The sequence below is a fragment of the Carlito syrichta genome, unplaced genomic scaffold (genome assembly GCF_000164805.1).
Source record: "Carlito syrichta isolate Samal-C Ts95f unplaced genomic scaffold, Tarsius_syrichta-2.0.1 Scaffold315119, whole genome shotgun sequence".
In the NCBI taxonomy this organism is placed as follows: domain Eukaryota; kingdom Metazoa; phylum Chordata; class Mammalia; order Primates; family Tarsiidae; genus Carlito; species Carlito syrichta.
Genome location: NW_007259215.1, coordinates 418,944 through 433,063, shown reverse-complemented (window position 1 = coordinate 433,063; position 14,120 = coordinate 418,944). Strand labels below are relative to the sequence as shown.

General features: G+C 44.5%; 1 protein-coding gene across 1 annotated transcript in view; it reads right to left on the bottom strand.

Moving 5' to 3' along the window:
• DFNA5 (DFNA5, deafness associated tumor suppressor) overlaps window positions 1-14,120 on the bottom strand; it is a 75,599-nt gene that overhangs the window by 39,757 nt on the left and 21,722 nt on the right. Inside the window, exon 3 of the mRNA XM_008072327.2 lies at window positions 9,428-9,620. Coding sequence (XP_008070518.1) covers window positions 9,428-9,620 — 193 coding nt within the window. The remainder of the gene's footprint in view (window positions 1-9,427; window positions 9,621-14,120) is intronic.

Sequence of the window (14,120 nt, the reverse complement as noted above, 5' to 3'; positions counted from 1 at the left end):
CGGAGCCCAGCAGGTCGAGGCTGTGGTGGCCGAGAGTGGCCACTGCACTCCAGTCTGGGCAACAGTGTGAGACTCCAACTCAAAAAATAATAATAATAAATTAAAGAAATCGTAGGAATTGACCAGATGAAAAGGGAGTGAGTTGTGGCTGCCCCTTCGTATGTCTGTGCAGACAGGAGGCCTGAGGGAGCCTTCAGACAAGCCCTGGAGGTAAGAAACAACCTGGAGTATTCATCCCAGGAACTGAAGTAAATCCAAGGAACTGGCCTGGAGGATGTGGGGAAACAGGGTGAGAGATGAGACTGGAGAGTGAAAGCGGGACTTTACCAAACAGAAGGGCATGTGGATGTCACACCAGGAGGGCAGTGATGGGATCCTATGACTGCCCTGTGGAGAATCAACTAGAAGGGGAAGACAGGCACACAGGATGGTGGAGATCTGCACCAGGGGAATTGTCATGAGGCTGGAGAAATGGGAACAAGTAAGACAGACATTTAAGAGCAAGGATTCACAGGCATGATGGGTCAAACCTGCAATCCCAGCACTTTTGGAGACTGAGGTGAGAGGATCGCTTGAGCCCAGGAGTTTGAGATCAGCATGGGCAACACAGCAAGACCTCATCTCTACCAAAAAATCAAAAAGTTAGCCATGTGTGGTGGCACACACCTGTGATCCCAACTACTCAGGAGGCTAAGGCTGGAAGATTGCTTGCGCAAAGGTCTTTGAGGTTGTGATGAGCTATGCATTCCAGCTTGGACGACAGAGTAAGACCCCCAATTCAAAGAGAGAGAGAGAGAGAGAGAGAGAGAGAGAGAGAGAGAGAACTAAATGCTGACCTTTTTTTCCTCTCTTGCCAAATTCCTAAGAGGCCTGGGGAGACAGGTTGTTATTAACTCTATATACTATGGCTTACTTTCCAGCCTGACTCTGGCATAACATCACATAATGGATAAAGAAGGAAATCAAAAATATTCTGTGATCCTGCAAAGCCATCTCTTGGGAAAATTTTTGTCTGTATAGAATCCCCTTCCTTGGGATCCCCAGAAGAGCTAGGTGTTTGCTATCTGTTCTCTCCCAGGGCTACCACCTATGAGGCTTCATCAACTTATCAAGAAACCCCCTCTCAATGCCCCAATTTCAATGCATTTCCTTTACTGAACCCAAAATTCCTATGAACAAATCTTTGAATCCACCTATGACCTGCAAGCTCCCACTGCGAGATGTCCCACCTTCCTGGACCAAATCAATGTAAATCTCACATGTACTAATTTATGATTTTTTTGTAACTTCTATCTTCCTAAGATGTATATGACCAAGCACAAATTCAGAACCTCTTGGGATGGTGCCACAGACCTGGGTCATTCACAAGTGGCTCAGAATAAATCTTCTTAAATATTTTACAGAGCTTGGTATCTTTGGTCAATAAGAGGTAAAACCAACTGTTGAGAGACTAGGAGTAGGAGAAGGGGTGGGGAAGGAGCCACGCCTGATACCCAGACTTCTGGCTGAGACAACTAGACTTGTGCCTCACTCACCAGCTCTTTGCAAGGTTTAGAGAGGAGATGAGGAGGGCGGTGGTAAGGAGTGTCCCTGCATCAGACAGTGGATGAAAAGTCCAGGTGGAATAAATGTCTACTCACCCGAATTCTAACTCCTGACTCATTCCAGCCACCCCAACTGTGAACTCTATAGTTCCTCAATTCTGAGACACATACTATTTTTCTCCCACATTTTAACATCTCTGAAATCGGAATGTTTTTAAATTGATGGTGGCATAGTTTAATAGGCATTGTTCTTTCTTAGGGGTACATAGGACAATGGTCCATCTTACAATGGATGACGCCTTGGGTTTGATGAAATATGATAATGTCTATCAATCTTAGAAGAATATAGTATGTGAATGTCTTATTTTAGGGCTTAAATTCTACCTAGCTCCAAAAAGATCTGATGTAGCCTTTATTTATTTTATTTGAGTCAGAGTTTCATTGTGTCTCCCAGGCTGGAGTACCATGGCACGATGGCATGATGGCTGGAGTGCCATGATGGCTCACCGCAGCCTTGACCTCCCTACCTCAAGTGATCCTCCTACCTCAGCCTCTGAGTATCCGAAACTACACATACATGCCACTGTTCCCAGATGATTTTTTTTTTATTTTTTGTAGAGATGAGGTCTTGCTATGTTGCCCAGGCTGGTCTCAAACTCCTGGGTTTAAGTGATCCTCCTGCTTTGGTGCTGGGATTATAGACATAAGCCACCACACCAAGCTTGAAGTATCCTTTAAAAGTAAAGCTCATAGGACAAGATAATTTCAGTAAAAAGACAAAAACTACTCCCCAAAACAGGTATTGAAAAGAAGCCCTAGCATACTCTTCTCTGCTGTGGGCTGTGTTTACCCTGTGGAAGGAAACAAGGTAAGACAAACTTCCAGGGGCTCACTGAAACCAGGTCCAAGAAACAGAATCATTAATTTTAAAATGACAATTTAAAAAATTACAATAAAATTGACTGAATTTCAGACAGCACAGAGATGTGTGGCCTGGAAGTTTCAGGAAATGCATCTTTTAAAAACAGTGGATTTGGTAGGGCCTTAAGTTTCACAGCCAGCTTCCCGTGAAGAATATGGTGACCAGGACAAGGCCTGTGAAGGTCTTGCTGATATTGTTCAAGGACTCCATCGTCTTTACCTAAGAATCAATTACAATCAACCTGGTTTCATCTATATCTCCCTCTTCCCAGTTTTGTTGATTGAAAGTCAAGAATACTATGTCAATGTAACCACGACTATTTTGGGAGACTGGAATACACACGCTCTCTTTTTTTTTTGAGTCAGGGTCTCACTCTGTAGCCAAGGCTAGAGTGCAATGGCATGATCACAGCTCACCCCAGTCTTATCCTCTTGGGCTCAGGCAATCCTTCTCCCTCAGCCTCCCAAGTAGCTGGTACTATAGCATGTACCACCACACCTGTCTAATTTTTTTAATTTGTTGTAGAGATGAGGTCTTGCTATGTTGCCCAGGTTGATCTTGAACTCTTAGATTCAAGCAATCTACTCACCCTGGCCTCATTAGGTGCTGAGATTTCAGGCATGAACCACTGCACTCGGCCAGTACTCCCTTTTGTTGATGATGGTGGTAGGGTGCACTATCATCACATTAAGTATGCTTTTTCCTTTTCATGTTAACTAATGAAGTTCCAAAGATGGACCTTAGAAATAAAGTCTTTAGAATTGACAAGAAAACTCAAAAAGACATGAAGCCAGGTCCAGGAAACAGAATAATTAATTTTAAAATGACAATTCAAAAAATTACAATAAAATTGACTGAATTTCAGACAGCACAGAGATGTGTGGCCTGGAAGTCTCAGGAAATGCATCTTTTAAAAAGAGTGAGTGCATCCACAAAAAGAGAGACTATTCTGTTGTAAAACCCCCCCCCTTTTTTTTTTGAGTGGGAAGTAGTTTTTATGGAAATCATCTCTGTCGTCCAGGCTGGAGGGTAGTAGCTTGATCATGGCTCACCACAGCCTTGATCTCCTGGGCTCAGACAATCCTTCTACCTCAGTCTCCCAAGTAGCTGGGACTATAGGTGCATATTACCAAGTCCAGTTAATTTTTTGTAGAGATGAGGTCTTGCTATGTTGCCCAGGCTGGTCTCAAACTCTTGGCCTTAAGCAGTCCTCCCTCCACAGTCTCCGAAAGCACTGGGATTACAAGTATGAGCCACTGTGCTCAGCCTCTTCCCAAACTTCTGATATGACAATGTATTTAACTGAGCCCTTTCACCAGAATATCAATCTTGTTTTCCTGTGTAACATGGAGACTTGTATGACTATTAGGACTGTGATCGCCTTGCCCTAGTCTCATAATATAACTCTGGTCTGGGTAAAGTATAATTTGGAAATTGTTGCTATGTTCTGTGAAAATAACCTCACAAAAGTAATCAGGATCTGAATTTCATACTCAATAATTTGACACTCTGGTAATAGTGCAATTATTCCTGTGTTCCTACACAGTATAAATAGATGTAAGCTTACATGCATGATGGAAAATAAAAACCTGCATCTCTAAGGTCAGGCACAGTGGCTCAAGACTGTAATCTCAGCACTTTGGGAGACCAAGGAGAGAAGACTGCCCGGGCCCAAGGGTTCAAGACCAGCATGGGCAACTTGGTGAAACCTTGTCTCTATAATAAATCAAAAAATTAGCTGGGCGTGGTAGCGTGTGCCTGTAGTTCCAGTTACTTGGAAGACTGAGGTGGAGGGATCACCTGAGCCCAGGAGGTCAAGGCTGCAGTGGTCATATGCCACCACACTCCAGCCTGGGTGACAGAGTGAGACGCCAACTCAGAAAAACAAAACAAAAAAAACTCTGCTTCTCTGTTTAAAAAAAAAAAAAAAAGGCTCACAGTGGCTCATGCTTGTAATCTCAGCACTTTGGGAGGTCAAGGCAGGAAGATTGCTTGAGCCCAGGAGTTTGAAACCAGCCTGAGCAATATAGTACGACCATGACTCTACCAAAAAAAACCAAAAACTTTCTGTGAGTAGTGGCATACACCTGTAGTCCCATCAACTCAGGAGGCTGATACAGGAGGATTGCCTGAGCCCAGGAGGCTGAGGCTGCAGTGAGCCATGTTTGTGCCACTGCACTTCAGCCTGGACAACAGAATGAAACTCTGACAAAAACAAACAAACAAACAAACAAAAGCCAGCATTTCTAAAAATGTCTTTTGTGTAAAACTTATAGAATTTGAGAGTATTTTTATATAATAGGACATTCAGTATAATTTTTAAATATTTTAAATAATTGTGAAGATTTATCATCGCCATACCATTGCTTTAATGATATCCTCATTTCATATAATTTATTTAATTTGGAATTCTGAGTAAAGAAACAAACCTCTCATTATCATGCATGCATAGAAAAATGTAATCTGTTTTACCAAAATTCACTTCGCAATATGACAAAGAACAAAAGTGGAGTATGTCTTCATGGTAACACCTACCTCCATCCCCAAATAGCCAGGAAAGCACAAAATAGCACCACCTCTGGAAAGCAGCTGCGACGAAAGCCCTTCAGAACTCAAGGGAAGGAGCTGATCTGTTCTCTCCAGTGTCCACTCACTTCTAGACATTTAGCCAAGAAGAAACTTTCAGAGATCATCTAGTCCAACCATCACACCTACAGCTGGGGAAACTGAGGCCAAGGGCAGAAGTGACTTGCCAAATCCATCTAAGTTATTGACCAGGAATAAAATTCCCCAAACCTCGAGATTAGAAGCAAACTTGGTGGCAAAGGTGGGGTACAGTGTGGCTTTTATACTTGAGGCAGTGGCAAACAGCATCTGACCGTGGAAAACAAGGCAGAATAATTGAAGAGCTTATAACAGAGTAATAATGGGCATTAAGCCTAAGACATGAATCTCAGTCATTACAAAAAGGTCTCGATAAATTTGTTATCCTCCATTCTTTTTCAAAAAAGGAAAGTACACAATATGTCTTAGAATGGTTTCCATCAAGAATGCTTAAGATATATAGAAAGGATTGTATTCAAAGGTGTCAGCTCCAGGTATCTGGAAAGTTAATTCCCATGGAATGCCTTCATGCCCAACACACATTTGTTTTTTCAAAAATAGGTGAAGTTTGTTTTTGAGATACACACACATTTCATAGACAATAAAGCTAATACTTTGATTTTTGAGGGCTAAAATAACTTGGATACAGATGACAACTTATCTAAATGACCTGAAATAAAAATGACTAACTACAAACAAGCCCTGAGAACACACAGTACTTAAGCATCCCTAATCACCAGTCCCAAGGCCACACGCATATCAACACCACCTTATCAAGCCCAATGATGTTATGGGAGTCCAAAGACAGGCAGACAACATGGATAAGAATTTATTACTCCAGCATGAAATATCAAGAATGTTAGCTTTGCTAATCTCCATCGGGGATCTGAAGAGTTTTCCCTCCCCTCCTTCCCCACCCCCAGCTCATCTTTTCTTCCTAGCAACAAAACAAGGGAGAGGTAGGTCTGTGGTAAGACTCTGTTTTGCTTTCTAGGCCTGCCATTTATCCTCTGTCATGCTCCCTTCCTCCAACATCTCTATGAAGAACACAGTTCCTGAAGGTCTTCCCAGGCCATCTCATCCCAGCATCCTGTCCGCTTCAGGTGAGCAGGCCTAGCTCTTCACACACACCGTCTCGGGACAGTGCCTAGTAAACTGTCCACCCACCAGGTATTCTCCTTGGGGACCGGGATTCCTGCCTCGGCTGTTACATTCTGTGCTGTCATTTTAACTACTTCTACATGGTTTAAAGGAAAGAACAGGAGCTTTGGCACCAGAAAATCCTGGGTTGAATCCCAGCTCCAGCACCCAAATGGAGCTCTGTGCCTGGGAACAAGTTATTCCTCCTTCCTGAACCTTAGTGCCCTCGAGTGTAAAAGGAGATAGCCATGCAGAGTAAAGGAAAGGATGTATGCAGTAGGTGCTCATAGTTGCTTCTTTCCTTTTCCTCCTCCTCCCATTCCACCACTTAAAACTGTTAGCTCTAGCTCTCCCTCTCCCTCTCCCCCTCCCTCCCCATCATGTAAGGATACAATGAAAAATTGGCCACCTGCAAACCAGCAAGAATGCCCTCACTAGACATCAATTTGGCCAGCACCTTGTTCTTAGACTTTCCAGCCCCTTGTACCACAAGAAATAAATATGTTATTTAAGCAAAAAAAAAACCAAACAAGCAAAACAAAACAAAACACCTGTTAGCTCCGGCCTCTTTCTCCCCAGAGTATTTTTTCCCATCTCTACTTGCGGACCCTTCCCCATATGATTCCTGCTGGCAAGAGCTCCCCACCTGAATCATGAAGCGTGCTTTAAAAACCTATATCAGGAAATGTGGCTAGAGAGCATTGCCAAACTGTGCTTCTTAAAATAGAAGAAACAAGACTGCAAGACTCAGCTCAGCTAGAGAGAGCTGTGTGAAGAGCCCCAGGACTCCCCCAGCCTTCCTGTTCCCCTTCCCCAGTAGAAAGTGTCGCCAGATTTAGCAAATGAAGGTACAGATGCCCAGTTCAGTTTTAATGTCAGATAGATAACAAATATTTTTCTAGTATGTCCCAAGAATTCTCAAAGAGAGGGAAGATGTCTCTCTAGTAAAGATAAACAGTAGAGAAAGGAAAATAAAGATGGTGACTGCCAGAGAAAGGGGTGGCTGGCCCTTCCACTGAATGCCACCAGACAGAGCTTCAAGTTGCTGATCAAAAGGGAACTCCTGGCAGAGTCGTAACATTATGTGGTCGTGAAGTCCTAGGAAGTGCCAGAAAACCCAGCCATGACCCTTCACTTCCATGAAGCATGGGCACTTACTGGAGATGGGCATGGAGCCCAAAGCCCCCAGTTGCCCAAGTATCCTCAATGTCTTACAAAATCTATCCATCAAATGTTGATATGTGAGTTGTATTATATTTTTTTATTCTTTCTTTCTTTCTTTCTTTCTTTCTTTCTTTCTTTCTTTCTTTCTTTCTTTATTTGAGTCGGGGTCTCACTCTGTTACCTAGACTACAGTGGCATAATCACGGCTCTCCGCAGCCTTGACCTCTTTGGCTCAGTTGATCCTTCCACCTCAGCCTACCAAATAGCCAGGACTACAGGTGTGTACCACACACCCAGTTAATTTTTGTAGAGACAAGGTCTTGATATGTTGTCCAACCTGGTCTCAAGCTCCTGGGCTCAAGTAATCCTCTTCCCTTGGCCTCCCAGAGTGCTGTGATTACAGGCATGCTGAGATTACTGTACCCAGTCTATTCATTAATTTTTAAACATAATTCCATTTAACAAAAACACATATAACATTCCATGTAATCCTAAAAGTGTTGAAAAAGAGGAAATAAGTCAGCTATACTTAAATACAAGTAAGTTTTTTCCTAATCTATTTGAGTTTCAATTTCCATTTTAAAAGAAAAATGGGTGATAAAATTACATAAGAAAATAGACAAGTTACTGTACGCACTGAAACATGGTCTTTCTCAACAGGACTCCCTACTTCTGCTCATCTAGTCTTTTCTCAACCCAGCTGTCAGAATGATCCTGCTAAAAGTTACATCAGGGCTAGGCGCGGTAACTCATGCCTCTATCCCAGCACATTGGGAGGCCAAGGCCAGAGAATTGCTTGAGCCCAGGAATTCAAGACCAGCCTGGGCAACATAGTGATTCCTTGTCTCTACAAAAAAAATCAAAAAATTAGCCAGGCATGGTGGCACATGCCTGTAGTCCCAGCTACTGGGGAGGCTGAGGTGGAAGAATTGCCTGAGCCCAGCAGGCTGAGGCTGCAGTGAGCTGTGATCATGCCACTGTACTCCAGCCCGGGTAACAGAGTGAGACTCTGATTCAACTAATAATAATAATTACCATTATTATTATTATACATAAAAATAAAAAGATATCAGATCATGTCGCTTTCCTGCTCAGAATCCTTCAGGAGCTTCCCATCTACATCAAGAGAGTGAGTCTTTCCAAGGGCCTTTGAGGTCCTGCAGGACTTGGCTCCCCACCCCGTTCCACCCCTCTGACCCACTCCCCGCCGGTCCTCCCTTCGGTGTTGCCACACTGGCCACTGCCCAGGACATCCCAGCGCCTGCCTCCACTCCTGCGAGTTTTTGCTCTAACGCCATCGTCTCCATAATGCCTTATCTGGTGCTGCTTCCTAAATGCCTAGCACATCCTGTTCCCCACCCCCTCCACCCCCGTCAATCTCCCACACATTTTACTTTAGTTGTAAGTTCTGTGTCTCTCCCCACTGGGATACAGGGCAGCAATTAGGGCATTTTGTTCCCTGCAGCATCCCTAGCACATAGAACAGTACATGGTGCATGGCATGCCTGTAAGAAAATTATTTATTGGAAATATAAGGTAACGATAATGCGGAGCTACGCTGGGGTAAAATGGATGTACTGGGAGCCAAACAATGAATAAATGTGGGCTTTTCTTCACCACTTCAAAGTCAAAAAACTGCTCTTCCCCTGAAGTCTCTCATCTGTTTCCTTGTTTTTCTCATCAGAAAACCATAAAGAGCCACGGGGGTTGTGCACTTTTCCCTTGTTCTGATATTAATATTCAGAAATGCAGGATGGAGCTTTTTTACCGCTGGCATTTTACAAAACACATGACTGAGGGAAGGGCACATTTGCCTGAGCATTTTTTAAAGCACTTCCCAGGCCTACCCCCTCAGGCTAAGAACAGTCCAACCATTCCAGACCGAAGCCTGTGTGCCTCGTGAAGTTTCAGTGCAATGGGCATTCAATACACGATACACATTCATTAATCAGCAACGATCGCATCTGTCACCCTCTTATCAAGGGTCCAGCTGAACGACCTTTAAATGTGAGACATGTCAAATTCCAAAATGCCTGTCAGAAACTCCCCTCACCTCTCAGTGGAGTCTGTGAGTAGCTGCTGCAGGTCCACCTCCTGCTTCCTCAGGGTTCCGAAGGAGGACTGGCTCTCAACGAGGCCGCTGCCTCCGGCATGCAGCTTGATCTTGCCCAGGGCCGTCTCGATGGTCCCGCTTACGTGGTTGGCGAACTTGCCCTCGTACTTCACAAAGTCCGACTCCACAACCACTGGAAGGAATGAGACAAGCAGAGGAAGCTGATGACGATAAGGCCACCTTCGTGCCTAAGGTCACCTAGCTCTCCAAGTCTGTGCAGAATCCTGGGAAACAGAAGGCTGGCATTCAGATGGAAAGCCCGGCAGGTATGCTGTGTATATGGGCAAAAAGACGAGCAGCATGCGTATCAGCAGACTGAGGCCACACGTGAAGCAGGGGACAGGGCTCCACTGGCATTTTTTTTCCTTTGAGTCAGGGCCTCACTCTGTCACCCAAGCTGGAGTACAGTGACATGATCAGGGCTCACTGCGGTCTCAACCTCCTGGGCCCATGCAATCCTCCCACCTCAGCCTTCCAAGTAGTTGGGACTATAGGCACATGCCACCACATCCAACTAATTTTTTAAAAATTTTTTGTTGAGACAAGGTCTCACTATCTTGCCCTGGCTAGGCTAGTCTTAAACTCCTAGGCTCATGCCAAGTGCTGGAGCCATCACATCCAGTCCACTGGCTTTTTTGTTTCATCACTTTTCAATTCCGGTATGTAGAGAAAGATACACAAAAAGTGGCTGTATAGTTTAATGAATAACTCAAAGTGAACATCTGTTTGACCACTATGCACTTTAAATGTGTGCTTTTCTAGGGTGAAGACTGAAAAGGGACTAGACGAGGATGATCCCTAAACAGAGAGAACAGCAGCCCCCACCCCAGACACACACCGAGAGTACTGCCTCATTCAGCATGGGACAGGTTGGCCACTTGGACAAGTCATGAGGCATCCTTCACTCAACATGAGAAAGGTTGGTCACCTGGACCATTCCTGGGGCATCCTTTATTCAGCATGGGATAGGCTGGCCACCTGGACCGGTCCTGGGACACCTTGCCTTCCCACGCAACAGTCTTGGGGAACAATCCTCTGGCCTTCATGACCATCTACAGTCAAATAACTCCCTTCCCATACTTGTTTTTATACCTGACCTCTACCCAGTAATTCGATTCCTTATCAGGCAATCTTATCTCTGTCTTCCTGACACAATTAGTGAAAATGCCCTCTTCACCTGAACCCTAATGATGAACATCTGATGATCTCATATCTGAATTGCCAGCCTTCTCACATCTCCAGGTTTCTTATTATACTGTCCTTATTTTTAATCCAGCCAAAACCACCATTAAAATAGTCTCTATCATTCCCATCTGACAAGGATACATTCAGAGGCTACTAGGAACTTCACACTTGGCCGTGTCTATCTCCCTGACCCAAGGCTGTCCTGGGCCCTGGTTGCAATTCGCAAATGACTCAAACCCACCTGGAGTGTGAGAGGCTCCTTGCTAGTCACTCACTGCCCCAACAACCATATTCCACCTATATTTCTTTCATTTCAATCAAGGAAACCCACTCCTCAACCAAATATTCAGGGGTAAACTTTTTTTTCTCTTGCCCCTGCTCATATTTCATTATTTCACCACTCAAGAGAGGTTCTACAAGAAAGCACACAAGTTCAGGGTAGGTGGAAAGTTGAAAAATTAATATCAATTCATTTGCCCATTGCTTGACTGCTCTGATGAGCTGGTTTATGGCAGCACTGACTGAAATGCTTGTCTGGAAGAAAGCTTGAAGATTATGTGTAAATTTAGGCTATCTCCTCTACCACTTTTCCCTTTTAATTGTGATGCAATCTCAACATTAGAGAACTTTAGAGCAGACAGAAGACTCCAATATCATGTTGTCCCATAATTAAGAACTTATTTTTTTCATATACCACTAAGTTCCAAAAAGTAATGTAGCAATAAATACCAAGGCTTCAAAAAGTTCCCAACCTCTGGTCCAGAAAAATCTATCTCTAAGAATCTGTGCTAAAGCAGGCCAGGCATGGTGGCTCACACTTGTAATCTCAGCATGTGGAAGGCCAAGGCAGAAGGACTGCTTGAGCCCAGGAGTTTGAGACCAGCCTGGGGAACATAGCAAGACCTCATCACTACAAACAAACAAAAGAGAATTCAGGCCGGGCTCGGTGGCTCAGCCTGTAATCCCAGCACTTTCGGAGGACTAGGTGAGTGGATTGCCTGAGCCTGCGGGTTTGAGACCCACCTGGGCAACTTGGTGAGACCTCATCTCTACAATAAATCAAAAAATTAGCCGGGCGCAGTAGCACGCGCCTGTAGTTCCAGCTACTTGGAAGGCTGAGGCGGCAGGATCGCCGGAGCCCAGCAGGTGGAGGCTGCGGTGGCCGGGAGCGGCCATTGCACTCCAGTCTGGGTAACAGTGAGACTCCAACTCAAAAAAAAAAAAAAAAAAATTCAAATAATTAGCTGGGTGTGGTGGCACACACTTGTAGTCCCAGCTACTCAGGAGGCTGAGGCAGACAATCACCTGAGCCCAGGAGGTCGAGGACGTGGTAAGCCATGATCGTGCCACTGCACTCCAGACTTAACAACAAAGGGAGACTTCAACTCAAAAAGAAAAGAAAAAACAAGAATCTATGCTAAAGTAATTACCTTAAAAACACAAGTAAAAGTGCCTACTGCAGCTTTATTTACTATTACTATGCACTAAGTAAATAAGTTGAATAGTTAAGCAAATTAGTGTGCATACACTCTAAGGAATATTATATGTTTGCTAAAAATAGTATCAAAACATATTTATACCAATGAAGTAAAACTTAGATAAGGCTAAATAAAAAATAAACAAGGAGTATAAAAGAATTATGTGCAGTGTATTTCCAATTTTTGTTATTAAAAATTAGATGCTGGCCAGGCACAGTGGCTCAAGCCTGTAATCCCAGCACCTTGGGAGGCCAAGGCAAGAGGATTGCCTGAGTCCAGAGATTTGAGACCAGCCTGGGCAATTTGGTGAATCCTCGTCTCTACAATAAATCAAAAAATTATCCAGGCATGGTGGCACGTGTCTGTAGTTCCAGCTACTTGGAAGGCTGAGGCGGAAGGATCGCCTGAGTCAGCAGGTCGAGGCTGCGGTGGCAGTGAGCATGCCACTGTACTCTAGCCTGGGTGACAGAGTGAGACTCCAACTCAAAAAAAAAATTAGATGCAGAGAAAAAAAGACTACAATCCAAGTAGTCATGGGAGTTAATAAACAACAGTGGCATTTTTGTTGATTTTTAAATTTTCTTCTTCATCCCTTTCTATATTTTATACACGTATGACTATTGGTTGTTTTGTTTTGTGTTAGAGCCAGGGCCTTGCTCTTTAATCCCAGCTGGAGTACGATCATAGCTCACTGCAGTCTCCAACACCGGGGCTCAAATGATCCTCTGACCTCAGCCTCCTGAGTAGCTGGGACTACAGATGTGTGCCACTGTGCTCAGCTAATTTTTTTTTTTTTTTTTTTTTTACTTTTTGTAGAAATGAGGTCTTGCTATGTTGCCCAGGCTGGTCTCAAACTACTGACCTCAAGAGATCCTCCTGCCTCAGTGTTGGGAATACAGGCATGAGCCATCACACCCAAAGAATCTATTTTCTAAGTCTGACTGCTGACAGTTCTTGAGCCCCACCCACCCACTCCCCTTCTCTTTCTGATGCACATCTGGGCACACTGAAAAGAGCACCCATGCTCTGTCCATGGTGCCAGTGAAAGGTCAAACGACCCAAGCCCAGCTCTCATGCACGGACCCTCGCACCATCTCCACTCACTGCTCACAGTGAAAGCTGAGCCCGTCTTCTTAGCCCCCTTGCTGCAGTCATTTTCGGACCAGCTTCAGAGCCCACCCTGCTCTCCCAAGAAACTTTTTCCACCCTCTTGATGAGTTTGTGGCATCATCAATTCAACACCAAACTAAATTTGAATGGGGATCAATCCCACTTATGGTGAGTGGCCGCATCTACAGTGGGTCTACAGTGGGCATGTCATGCTTTTATATAAAAAACTGCAAGTTTTTTGTTGTTGTTTTGTTTTGCTTTTGTTTGTTTGTTGAGTTAGGATCTTATTCTGTTGCCCAGGCTGGAGTGCAGTGGCAAGATCATGGCTCACCACAGCCTCAACTTCCTGGGCCCAGGCGATCCTTCTACCTCAGACGCCCAAGTTCCTGGGACTACAGGTATAGACCACCACATCTGGCTAATTTTGTTTTAATTTTTGTAGAAATGAGGTCTATGTTATTCAGACTGGTCTTGAACTCCTTATCTCAAGTAATCCTCCCACCTTAGCCTCCCGAAATGTTGGGATTCCAGGCATGAGCCACTGCACCCAGCCTAAACTGTAAGGATGTTTTAAAAAGATTAAGCTGAGCCGGGTCGGTGGCTCAGCCTGTAAGCCTGCGCCTTTGGGAGGCTGAGGTGAGTGGATTGCCTGAGCCTGCGGGTTCGAGACCCACCTGGGCAGTGAGACCTCATCTCTACAATAAATCAAAAAATCAGCCGGGCATGGCAGTGCATGCCTGTAATTCCGGCTACTTGGAATGTTGAGGTGGAATGATCGTGGAAGCCCAGCAGTCAAGGCTGCAGTGGCCAGGAGCGGCCACTGCACTCCAGTATGGGTGACAGAGTGAGACCTCCAACTC